This window comes from Macrotis lagotis, chromosome 6 (assembly GCF_037893015.1).
Source record: "Macrotis lagotis isolate mMagLag1 chromosome 6, bilby.v1.9.chrom.fasta, whole genome shotgun sequence".
Taxonomy (NCBI): Eukaryota; Metazoa; Chordata; class Mammalia; order Peramelemorphia; family Peramelidae; genus Macrotis; species Macrotis lagotis.
Genome location: NC_133663.1, coordinates 89,117,050 through 89,130,374, shown reverse-complemented (window position 1 = coordinate 89,130,374; position 13,325 = coordinate 89,117,050). Strand labels below are relative to the sequence as shown.

Sequence of the window (13,325 nt, the reverse complement as noted above, 5' to 3'; positions counted from 1 at the left end):
TAGAAAGTAGCAGAAGCAAGATTTGAATCCAGAAAGGCTGACTTCAAATTGAGGATTCTTTTATATTATACTAGTTACACAGTAGATAGTCCTAAAGATAAAATTTTGAAAATCATCATTATGTAAATAAGTATTGGAGGCCTAGTTCTTTTTTTCCCTCTCTTCCTCCCTCTGTTCCTTCCTTCCTTCCTTTTTTTTTTATTTAAACACTAATTTTCTACCAGTGATGAAATACAAAGGCCACTTTTTAAAGACTACAAATTGTAGTTCACACAAAGGTGGATGTAGGTAGATTTTGGCATATGACTTTGACACATGAAACCCAAATCTGACTCAAGTTGGTCCTATTGTTCAGGTTTGGGAGTGGAATGAAATGAGAGCTCCTAAACCATGTAACAGTAAACAAAGCAAGGCTGTTTAACCACAGTCTAGATTACTATTTTGTTAAGCTGTCATCATGCTGGGCACCATGCAAAATGTGTATCTTCTCAACTTTCACCCAGGGGACTTTTGAAAAGAAGCTACATTCCTTATTCAAGCCATAGTACCTGGGACAAACTGGACAGATTCAAAAACTTTTAAGGAAAAATTAATCTAGTCCTCAGACGGAAGAATCTTGGTATAAACTAGTCCAGCCTAATATGGCAGGATCTCTTGTAGATATTGTTGCTACTCCAATTTATATGGTAGAAGTGCTTTCAGCACTATCATATTAGGAATACTTAGGACCAAAAAGAAGAGAATAAGGATCAAGAATGAGATAACGGATGGCCAAAGTGCTGCATAGCTATGTGTGAAATTGTAAAAACAATTAAAGCAGATCTCTAAAGATTGGGTAGCTCCCTTTCAGCAGATTTATAGAATGAAAAGACTAAAAGTGACAGTTTCACAGTAGCTCACAATCACAGATTTAGAGTTGAAAGGGATCTTAGAAATCATTAAGTCATCATTTTGAGAATGAATAAACTAAGGCTCAAAGGGATTAAATGATTTGCCTCGCCCATAGTCACATAACAATAAGTGCTTGAGGTGGAATTTGTACTCATGTCTTTCTGACTCTAGGCCTATCTCTCTATTCACCCTAACTGCAATATCTCACAATTGAAGAACATATTGGCTGACAGTATCTAATCTGTTCCAGGGGATGAAGCACCCACAGGAGTGAGATCACCAGTTCACCGAAGTATTGGATATTAAGATGAAGCACTGGAATGGAACTTATTTCAGGAAGGAAAGAAAGTTGAGAAAGAACATGGAATCTAGGACAGAACTTTGGGAAATGTCCACATTTGGAGCATGAAAATTGACAGTGAAAGGAAGAAACAAAAGAAGATGGTAGCCAGAAAGGGGCAGCAGGGTAAAGCAGAGTCATTTTTAAGATGAAGGAGATATGAGTATGTTCAAAGGCTAAGGAGGTGAGCCAGTGATGAAAGATGTTGGAAGGAAGGTCTGTCAGAGTGAACCTTGATCTATGACTCCTTAAACCACTCAAGGATAGTTCTTCAATTTCTGGGGGTTACTATTTGATCCCAAGGCACATTGGAGAGAAAATTTGATGTTATTTAGTTTTCACATGATCACAGACCATCAAAATCTCAACTTACCACTCTTGTCTGCCAATCCACCATGGATTATCCTGGCTATCATGATATCCCCTGTTATTTCATGGCGCTTGATAGTGGCACCCTGACAAAAGAGAACCACAGGACACACTTAATTCATTGTTCTTGGACTCTTTGGGGGAATGCATACTTTACTTTCTCTAGACAATCCACTGATAAAAGTGAGACTAATACAAGGCCAAATACACACACCTGGGGAACTGCATTGGAGTGCCATCTCCTGCCAAGTTGACATAAAACCACTGACTACTTGAGTCTGGCCACTCAAGTAGTTCAAAATCTATTGAATTGTGTTATTGTCTAGTTCACATTTCTCCATCTCTTCTGTAAATGATATTGTTCAGTTGTGTCTGACTCTTCATGATTCCCACAGACCATACTGTCCTTGGGATTTTCTTGGCAAAGATACTGGAGTAGTTTGCCATTTTCTTTTCCAGTATATGAATATTAGGAGATACTGTGGTAGATGCTTTTCTAAAAGTTTTGCCCATTTCAATTAAATGACATGTAACAGAGTGATTTTTTTTAAAAGCACAGATCAATTATCAAAACAGAGAAAGAAAAGCCATAATTTCTTACATCTTATACCTGGTAGCTTGGACACAGAACAGTAAATAGAAATCTTTAGTCAAGGCAAACATTAAAAAATTCAATGTATTCAAACCCATAAAGCAAGTGGTGTTTAAGGAGGGAACCCCCTTTGTGACTGTTAACACAATTTACCTCCAAATTTTCTGAGGGATTATTGTTTCATTTTTACCAACTACGGACACAGATAATGTCCATATTAACTTTAAAGGGAATCTAATCTCTGTAGTACATTGCAAAATTCAAACATCGAAAGACTTCCTTACCAGGGGCTGCTTATTTTTCACCAAGCAAACAATCCTCAAAGCTTCCTCATTCTCAGGGATGTCATCAGGCAGCGGGGGAAGAACTGGCTCAAAATCTTTCTGAGCTACAGTATCATGGGCATTTAGCAAGGCCTGGGACAGAAAAACAAAAAAACAAGCCATGATCATCCTGGAAAACACGTCCATCTCCAAAGTCAGTTAGCCTCAAACAACACGACTTGTGACACAGCACACAAATCCTTCCACTGGTTAATTCCTACTAAAAATTCATGATTCTATGATTCTGGGTGATCTCGTTTCTTGGAAGCCCAGGTAACATAAACTACAGACCAGATCCAGTCCACATTGCATATGTGGAATTTGAATTACAAAAGCTATGCAAAAGCTTTTCTAACATAAAAAGATGGAAAATTTTTGACTGCTGAGTTGGATGTCAGCTATAAGCAAAGTTCTATGTTAGTCTTTTGTTTACTACAAAATTTTCCTATGACAATCATATGAAAGATTGTTCAAATTACAAATTATATGAAAAATGTTGATTAAACAACTCAAGTTTATCTAAGTTTTTTATTGTTTTTGCTTTGGGTTTTGGTAATAGAAAGTCAATATTTGAAGCAACAGGCCTACAAATACACTATTGAAGGATACATGAACGGGACCAATCATTCTGGAAAATAATTTAGAATTATACCAGAGAAGTCACTAAGGTGTTCATGGACTATGCTGATACTAGGTTTATATACCTACAACAATATTACCATCAATACTTTTTGTCATAGCAAAAAAACTGGAAGGGGAGCCCATTAACTGGGCAATGACTGGTTATAATAGAATGTTATTGGGTAATAAAAAGAGAAATATGGGAAGATATATGAAGAAACACAGCAGAGCTATAATAATAAACAATCAGTTCTTAATTTATACCTGTTTTGAAAATGCAAATTTGTTCCAATGTAATTGATATATTAGGGAACAATTTGAACCTAGCACAAGTTTCTTTTTTATTTATGTGTGATTTCATCTTCAAGATATACTAGGTAAACAAAGAAAACCATTCCTAGACAAACCAGATCATAAAGGAATATACTACACACACACACACACACACACACACACACACACACACACACACCCCTCTCAAACATCTTCCAGTTATCTCAGTTCACTACCTGTGTTATCCTCCAACTATCCATCTTGGTATTCTTTTGTATTTGTGAACTTTTTCACATAAAAAACACTCATTCAATAACACAAATATCTCCAAGACATCTAACTTTTCTGGTTCAAAAAGGCCAAACAGTCCATGCAAAAAAGGAACCTTAAGTACTGAGGAAAAATTTGAGTGTTAAGTAAGATAACATGGGCTCTCTACCAAATAATAATCATAAAGGAATCCATATCTCAAATGATCAGAGTCAATGCCACAAAAATATAAGAAACACCTCTGACTGGAAGTGGAGGCTTCCTAACCCCATATTTTCCCCATAAGCCCTGTGGGTTTTATTACATGATTTTGAAATTTTGGTTATTTTTAGGATGTTCTAGCAGAAAAACTATACTATGACTACAATAACTATACTAAAAAGTAGCTGGGAAAGTTGGTCTCAAGAATGAGATGAACAATATGCTTCCCTCCTTTATTTGTAGAGGTGGAGGGGTTAAGGTAGTTGGAATATTATATAGACTATTAGACTTAATTGTTATCTTGGTTATTTTTGCTGAATTGCCTTCCCCCCCCACCCTGCTCCTCCCCCCCCCCCCCAACTTTGTTACAAGGGATGGGTTATAAATTAGGGGAAATGGGAGGGATATATTTAGAAATAAAACCCTGAAGTTAGGAAAACATGAGTTCAAATTCTACCTTAGACATTTACTAGCTGTGTGACTCTGGGCAAATCACTCAATCCCAGTTGCTTCCAAAAAAAAAAAAAAAAAAGAATTATAGCAGTAAAAGTTACAAATGTAGAAATAAAAGTCACCGAGGAAGACACGGAGTAGAAAGAATGAGCTGGTCAGTGTGAAAGATCAAGATTCGGGTCCAACCTGATTCAAATTGACTGTGTGACTCTAGACCTGTTAAAGTTAAGAAGCAGATAGTTCTGGGCAGACCTGAGTTCAAATTCAGCCTCAGGCACTTACAAGCTATATGATCCTGGACAAAAATATCTGTTTACCACTGTACATCCTAACAGCAACATGGGGGTGATGATCAACCTTGATGGACTCACTCATTCCATCAGTGCAACAATCAGGGACAATTTGGGGCTCTCTGCAATGGAGAATACCATCTGTATCCAGAGAAAAAACTGTGGAGTTTGAACAAAAACCAAAGACTACTACCTTTAATTTAGAAAAAAAAAAACCTGATATCTTATTGTCTGATCTTGCTATCTTTTATACTTTATGTTTCTTCTTTAAGGATATGATTTCTCTCTCATCACACTCAATTTGGATCAATGTACAACATGGAAACAAAATAAAGACTGATAAATTGCCTTCTGTGGGGGTGGGGGGAGGGAAGTAAGATCGGGGAAAAACTGTAAAACCCAAAATAAAATCTTTAAAACATAACAAAAAAAAATAAAAAATCTGTTTAACTCAGCTATATCATCTGTAAAAACCTTCCCAGATTGTTGCTAGGATCTTAAATAAATCTTTGTAAAGCACTCAGCACAATATCTAACATCAGTATATGCTTATGTCTTTCCTTAACATCCCTAGTCATATCTCTTAGGCTGGAAGTTGAAGAGCTAATGCTGGTTGGGAGGGAAGCTTTCCTCACCAGAGATGTTTGCTACATTAACTAAATTTTAGGGTGAAGAAGGAGGAAGAGGAGGATGAGGAGGAAGAGGAAGGAGAAAGGGGAAGAAGGAAGAGGAGGGAGGAAGAAAGAGGGGGAGGAGGAGTAAGAATTCACTCCAATAAATTATAATACAATTTTCTGATGAAAATGTAATATAACAATTTTGTTCCTATTTTTGTATCCTCCTCTTTGTCACTCCATTTGGGGTTTTCTTTTCAAAAATTTTATTTATTTAAGGCAATGGGGTTAGATGACTTAAGGAAATTATTAAATGTCCGAGGACATTTTTGATCTCAGGTTCTTCTGACTCCAGGGCCCATGCGCTATCCACTGTGCCACCTAGTGGTTTTCTTGACAAAGCTACTCTAATGGTTTGTCATTTCTTCTCCGGCTCATTTGACAGATGAGGAAACTGAGGCAAACAGGGTTGAGTAACTTGCCCAGGGGTTCTGAGGCCAGAGTTGAATATAGGAAGATGAGTCTTCCTGACTCAGACCCAGAACTCTATCAGCTGAGCCACTTACATGCCTTTTGCTCCTATAGAATGACAAAGAAACATACCCTTCCCTCAAATAGAGAGGATATGGAATGGGATATCCACTATTGGGTATGGTTACCATGTTGTTAAACTTTGCTTAAATGGTTTTCTTTGGCATAAGAAAGGGTTCAATGAAGGAGGGCATTAAAGTGACATGACAATTACATAAAAACAATAAAACTTGAAGAAAAGACAAAGAAAACTCCTCTGAACAAAATCCCACCCCAGATTAAATAAATTGAAGAAAACTCAATATGGAAAATATTGACATCTCATAGTGTTCTAAGAAATAAAAAGAAAATAGGAATTTTATGATACATTCCAAAGCAGTCATAAAATTGTTTGAAACCTCTTGATGGTTCTCTTGACTGTATCTATTGACCCAAGGGGAGGATCATAGATACAGAGCTTTGAAGGGGCCTGGAAATCATATAGTATTGAGACTCAGAAACACTGAGTGAAAAGACACACAGGTAGGAAGTGGTAACTGAGCTCAGATTTTGTACTTCTGGACCCATCAGTCTCCCATCACATAATACCACAAAGGAGGGTCTGGGGTAATCAGCTTCTTTTGATGACAACTCACCTAACATTTCTATAATCATTGGTTCTATTATCATTCTTCTTACTAAGAGATGGATTGCTCGACAGGCAGAATTTAATCAGAATTTTAGAAAACAACTTGGCTTTGTTCATTATGTTTAGTTTGTTGATAATAAATGGTTCTCTTTTGCATTTCAAATTTGACTTAGAGATTGCATTTTAAATGCCATGAAGTCAGCAGATATTCTCAGAATGTATAAACACTAAAAAGTATTCTCTTAAAGCTGTTGGATAATGTCAGTATATTAGTACACAATTCTTTGCCCATGGTAAACATTGAATAAATGCTCTATTCATTCATCCATTAAATTAATATAATTTCAAACCAAATTCTGAAATTAAAATTCTTTCAAGTTGTCTCATTTCTTACAGCAAGTATTTTTGCAAAGTACTCCCAGTGAATTGAAGAGACTCCGTCTCTTTTGTTCAGGATCTGGTCAACCTCTGCCTGGATGCTCCCAGCATCATTTATACATCATTGATGCTGCAACCCTAAGGGGTGTCATTTTTGAATCCAATGTTAACACTCAGCGCCACTCAGTGGCCACAGCTGGCCACTACTGTCTCGGATCCTGGCTACGTAACATCATTCAGGGGAGAAAACAGCCTTGTCTCAGCACTAAGATCAGCCTGGTACAGTGGAAGGAGCCTTGGGCTTGGAGCCAGAGAATAAACCTGAGTTCAAAACCTGCCTCGGACACTGACTAGCTGTATCTAATAATTATTGTTATTTTTCACAATAAAATCCTGACTATTGAGGAAGGAAATTCTTTTTTGCGAGGAGTGATGCAGGGGGAGGAATAGGAAGAGGGAGATGTGAAAAATAAGACGTTCAGCTGGAATCATCTGAAAAGGGCTATCGCTTGCCAATCTCATCCTTTTCCCTTTTTAATTACATGGAAACACGGAATGGGGAAAAAATACTGAGGAAAATTTCTATCAAATGTAATTTGAATGGCATGTACATTCAAATATAATTTGAATGGTAATGTCCCTTCAAAGCATCCCAATTAATCAGCTTCATCTGGCAAAACTGATTTTTTTTAAAAAAACTTAATTTAATTTAAAACAAAATAATTTATTTATTTTTAAAGGAAATTGAGCAAAAGAAACCACACTATCTGGACCATTCTCTTACTCCCTAGTCCCTGGGTAAAGTTCCCTTAGCCTCTCTCAGCCTCAGTTTCTTTATCTGTAAAAGGAGCAGGGGTTGAACTTGATCTCATCAGGACTAAGCCTAGGATCCCATAATGCCACTGCTAGACTAACACCTGACCAGGTCACATCTGAACAAGCTTGAAAAAGTCCAACCCCTGTCTTGAAGCATCTTAGGGATAAAAGTGTAAGTCGGGAGATGTGGATTCCAGGGCTCCTTCTGTTAGGTTCCTGGCTGGGTGGTCTTTAAAGAATCAGTTTCTGATCTGCAGAATGAGGTGGTCAGTCTAGACACCCTCCGAGGTCCCTTCCAGCTCTAATGATCTAGGATTCATATGTCTTCTATTTATGTTTGTGCCTCCCCTAAGGTTACTGTTGGCTCTAAAATTTTGACATTTAAATATATTCCTCTGCTTGTTCATTATAATGAAATTCCATATCTGAGAATACTTTTGCCATTTCTTTGATTTATGCTTTTCATTTTTCAATGCATGCCCTCCCATCCATGCTCTTCTCTTGTCCCCTTCCCCCTCTCTTCCCATCCCATCCTCTCACCTACCCCACTCCCCCACCTCCCAGAAGCTAGCACTTGCCTGGAAGTGTTTGGCTTTTAGAACTTGTCTCAGTTCTCGGACCTCAGGGGACTGAGGAGCCTCTTGCAACAACTCCATCACCTGGTTCATGGAAAGACATGGATTATGAAATTGATTATCTTCATTTTATAGGATGTTTCATTCCCAGGCATGGAAACCAAAGGGGTCAATCTGTACCCAGTGACCCATAGCACCTGAGTGTGGCCTCAACCAGTTTAAAATGAAATTGGAACTATTTAACAAAATAAATACAAATATAATAAAACACAGGTAGCATTACATTTTAAACTTAAATCAACATGTGACCAGCAAGCATACTTCCAAGGAGTATTACGGGTCCCTCTATTGGAAATCCTCAGTGTTCATCTTTTCTCTCAAGGACTGGGCAGAGTCCTTAGTTCAGAATGAGCAGGTCATGATTTGGGGGGAGACTAACTGATCCTAGAAACTCAATGACAATTCTATAAGACTGTCTCAGTTCCTTCTCTAAGTCTATAGGGATGATTATAGCTTTCCCCCCCATTAGTGTCTTTGAAAATAGCTCGTGGCTAATATGAGTGCTCTATCCCTAGGTAAACTACCTTAAGTATTCCTAGCTATAGATAGAGTAGAATACTTATATTTAGTCTATACACCTATTTAGAACTAGAAGAAATCTTGATAAGTATCCTATCAGTGACTCCATTTCATGGAAATCGCATTCTCTACTGTAGGATTTACTAAGCATATAAGCTAAGCATCACTATTTAAGGACTTTGAAGCATTAGGAAAAAAGAAAAATTCTCACTAGTGCCACATGTGCCAAACTTCTTAGTTACCATTCTGCAGGCATATATGAAATAATGTGATTCAGCTTGTGCTATGGGAAAACAGAATGAACCCTTCCTTCATCTTACATGTTTTGGGTTATTGAGATGGTACATAGCTTTTCTGTATTGCTCTCCTCCATCTGAAGCAGAAACCTAGTCATCTTTTAGCACTTCTAAAAATTCTTACTGGAAATGGGCATTGGAAGATTCCAACTTCTTGAGGTAATTTAAGGTGATTTAGAACTGCTGGAATGTAGAAGAAATTAGGTGATTCTGGAGATTCCTTCTAACCTCATGAGTCTATAATAATAGATGATCATTTTTTTGTTGCTTTTTAAAAAATCAAATTCTGACCATACAGACTGGATCATGATCTAGATACTTTTGTGAGGGAAGGCATGGGAGAATGAGGAAAAGAGGGGGGAAAATAGAGAAATAGATTACTGTTCCCTAAAATATTAGGGCAATATTAAAACTATATTAATAATTTGAATAATTTGGAAAAGATTAAATCTGCCAGTTTTCTCCCTTCCCTCTTTATATGCAAACTAGAAATATATCAAACTCAATGAAAATTATATTAAAGGTCTATACAATAAATCATCACATTCAGGTAATCACTTTTTATCTGATAAAAATTCAAATTTTTGTTAGAAGGGGACACAATAGGCATTGTATTATTTTCTGGGTTCTTCTCTTACCTCAAAAGATAATGCTTGTGCCTGAGACAGGACAGGGATTGGTTTTCTCTTCATATATTCCTGGAGACATTCGTAAACCTATGGCAGGGGGGAAAGATACAGCATATACCATGCTTTGACCATGTGGTATGGAGAGCCAGATAGAAAGATCCTGGTAACATAACTTATAGACACTTGGCAGTAGATCAACAATGTGGAATTTCCCACCGGAGATAGATACCAGTAAGCAGAATAAAACCTGCCCTCAATTGAAAAGATGGGAGGGGAAAGGTCTAGAACATCATCAATGAGTTTCCCAAGTGTGGAGGCCTGAACTGGTAGAGGAGGAAAAAGAGAGGAGTACAGTTGGGAGCTTCTTCTTTTAACTAATTAATTTTATTAACTGAAGTATGAAGTTTTGTTGTTTCTGAAGAACTACAAAATTTGACAATCTGGGACAAAGAGCAAATTGCCGCACCCTAGTTGTGTCTCTTTCTCTACCATGAGCATTAGATTTATAATAAAGACCCCTGGATACTGCTGCTGTCATCTGAAAATACTCTTGGGCAACCAATCTCCTAGAAATCCTATTGTTCACCTTTAGAAGGGCTTGCAGCCAAGGGGAATGGAGAAGATCATATAAAAGACTGACTCCATTGACTTCTCTGCTGTAGAACAAACTTAGCTCTTTTAATACCAGTCTCAGAATTTGAGAGAGACCTGAGGGGGAAAAAGAGAGAAAGCCAATAAACACAGATTATAAACAGTCATAACTAAAGCACAATGACTTGGATTTTGATTTAGGCAGCTAATTTCTGGGATGCCATGAAGGTCCTATCTCTATCCTGATCCCTTTCCAACTGCACCGGGTCCTCTTCTCTCCTGCTCCACCAATGCTCTCTCCCCTCCATGTTTGACTAAGAAGACTTCTATTTCATTCCACTAGTGCCAAACTTCTTAGTTACCATTCTGCAGGCAAATATGAAATGATGTGAGTCAACTTGTGCTATAGGAAAATAGAATGAGTCCTTCCTTCACTTACATGCTTTGGGTTATTGAGATGATACATAGTTTTTCTGTATTCCTTTCCTCCATCTGAAGCAGAAACCTAGGCATCTTTTAGCACTTCTGAAAATTCTTATTGGAAATGGCCATTGGAAGATTCCAACTTCTAAGAAAGTCATCAGACATATATTTCCAACCAATCCCAGTACTCCATAGAAGAAAGGAATTTCTCATTCAGTTGTAAGACTGAGTTATTTTGTTGGGAATTTGATGTGATATATTTTTAATGAATAAAATTCATGAAATACCCAGAGCTTCACTTAATATTAGAAATATTAATAAAATTTCATTTACTTAATAAAATAATTATGAGCATAATAGTATTAATTAATGTTAACTAGTTAATATTACTATTTACTAAAATATTAATTTTATAATGTCTAAATTATTGAAGTGCTTTATATACATTTTTCCATTTTGTATGTCGCAACAATACTGTGAAGTACCATAGAAATTATTAACTCCATTTTATAGATGATGGAATTAAGATACACAATGAGTGATTTCCTGTGAGTCATATAGTTAGTAGGCATTGGAGGCTCAGGGTGGGTTGATACTAGGTTAGCCAATAGCTTGAGTTTGGGAGTTCTGAGTTGCAGTAGGCTAAAACTAATCAGGATTCCTGACTAATCAAGATGGTGAACCTCTGGAGCAGAGTCACCAGGCTACCTAAGGAGGAGGGAATAAATCCATGTTAGAAAAAATGGGGCAGGTTAAATCTTCCATGTGATGAGGTTCATGAGTAGCTGCTACATTTCCACCCTGGGCTGAAATAGGAAGATCTGATCTCAAAAAGAAAAAAAAAAGTTATACAGGTAGAATTGTTTGAACCCAGTTATTTCTCACTACAACTCTAACATTCTATATTCTCTATTGAGAAGTCTTAAAAGAAATGGTCATAAAAGTAGTAAATGAATTAATTGAATATACAAAATAAGTTTTTTGCAATATTTGCCATTCTTGTGTCATTTCATATGGAAAATTTCAGAACTGATCTATAGGACAGTGAATCATTTTGTGCTCTCTCTCTCTCTCTCTCATACATTTTTGAGACCCTTTCAGGTCTTTATCAGCAATCATGAGATATTTACCATTCTCCTGATTGGTAACTGTTGGCATCTCCATAATGCTTTTATAGTCTGGTGATTTCTCTCCTTTTGAAATTTTCCTTTTCAAAGGAAAAATTAGACCTAGGAAGTAGAGCAAAAGATTAAACTCCTTCCTTTCTCTCCTTTATCACAACAGAAATCCAAAATATTATGTGATTATTCTACAGACCCTTGATGGACTCGATAAAAGAGAAATCTAACAATGTTCTATGTTATAGAATTTTTCCTCAAATATTAAAAAAAGCAGAACCCATAGATCAGTTGTATTTCACTGATCTCATTTTTAATCCAAAAGGCCATAAGGTACATTTTATTAGGAGTTTCTATAATGGTCGATAGTGCTCAAATATTTAAACTTCATTGTTTCAGGTTTTGTTGACTATTTAAGACCAAATTAAGTAAAATGAAAAATGAGGATGGAATAAGATAGAGAACCAGCCTTGGAATCAAGGAGGGAGTTCCAAGTCCCTCTTGCACCCTATTGCCTCTTTGACCATAGGCATATTATTTAACCTCTTAGGATTCTCAGACAACTGTATAAGACAATAAGTTATAGCTAGATTGCTAGTCTACATCAGCAAAAGGGAGTTTATATACATCAGGAATTTGCCAAATCAATGAAATAACAGCAGAATAGAATAACGAGGAAGACATAACTTTTCCATATAACAAGAAATCTCCATTTAAAAGGATGAGACACAAACCCCAACATTGAATCTCTAGTTAGCTATAAAGAAGACTTTCTGGGTCACAGGTTGGATCACATTGAAACTTTAACATAGTCTGTTAAGTCAAGGTTGTCAAATGACCCTCATGGGATTTAAGTTTCTGGGAAATAGGTGATGTGGGGCATTCAGTAAAATGAGTCTGGACTCAGAAAATGGATCTAGATATCTTTCACAATTACAGTTAGAAAAATTCTTAACCAAGCAAAGGGTAGAGGAGATTTCAAGAGACAGATTATAACAACAATTATATGAAACTGAAAAATTTTCATGTGATCAAAAATCAATGCAATTAAAGTAAGAAAGTAGCCTGTTGATAAGCAAAAATCTTTACATCAAATATTTCTGATAAGAGTCTGATGTACAAAACAGAAAGGAAACTGAGAGACATATGTAAGATCAAGAGCCAACCTACAATAAATAAGACAAAGGAGGTTTAGCATTCAAAAGAATGCTAAACAATTAATACCTATGTGAAAGTTGCTCCAAATAACTGATAATAGGAATTCAAGTCTCTCAGAATTTACCTTGCACTTAGCAAATTAGCATAAATGAAAGAATTGAATATTGTCAATGAGGTTTAGTGATTTGCTCAAGATCACAAAAGTAATAAGCTTCAGACTTAGAATTTGAACCCAGATCTTTGAATCTAGAATCAATAGCCTTTCTGTTATACCACACTGGTTCTGTTGGGCTTCCTTATCTTGGGTAATAGAAAGTGAAATGATAAGGCTGTATCTAGGACAACTGGCCCTTGGAATCAGTTTAC

At 36.6% G+C, this 13,325-nt stretch overlaps 1 protein-coding gene across 1 annotated transcript in view; it reads right to left on the bottom strand.

Annotated features, from left to right (window-relative positions):
* The window catches only part of MPP4 (MAGUK p55 scaffold protein 4), a 40,783-nt gene extending 28,936 nt beyond the window's left edge, over window positions 1-11,847 (bottom strand). The window contains exons 1-6 of the mRNA XM_074192746.1: window positions 11,766-11,847; window positions 10,256-10,377; window positions 9,679-9,756; window positions 8,169-8,249; window positions 2,477-2,608; window positions 1,605-1,686 (exon numbers count right to left, since the gene is read on the bottom strand). Coding sequence (XP_074048847.1) covers window positions 1,605-1,686; window positions 2,477-2,608; window positions 8,169-8,249; window positions 9,679-9,756; window positions 10,256-10,377; window positions 11,766-11,847 — 577 coding nt within the window. The remainder of the gene's footprint in view (window positions 1-1,604; window positions 1,687-2,476; window positions 2,609-8,168; window positions 8,250-9,678; window positions 9,757-10,255; window positions 10,378-11,765) is intronic.
* Window positions 11,848-13,325: the final 1,478 nt, after the last annotated feature.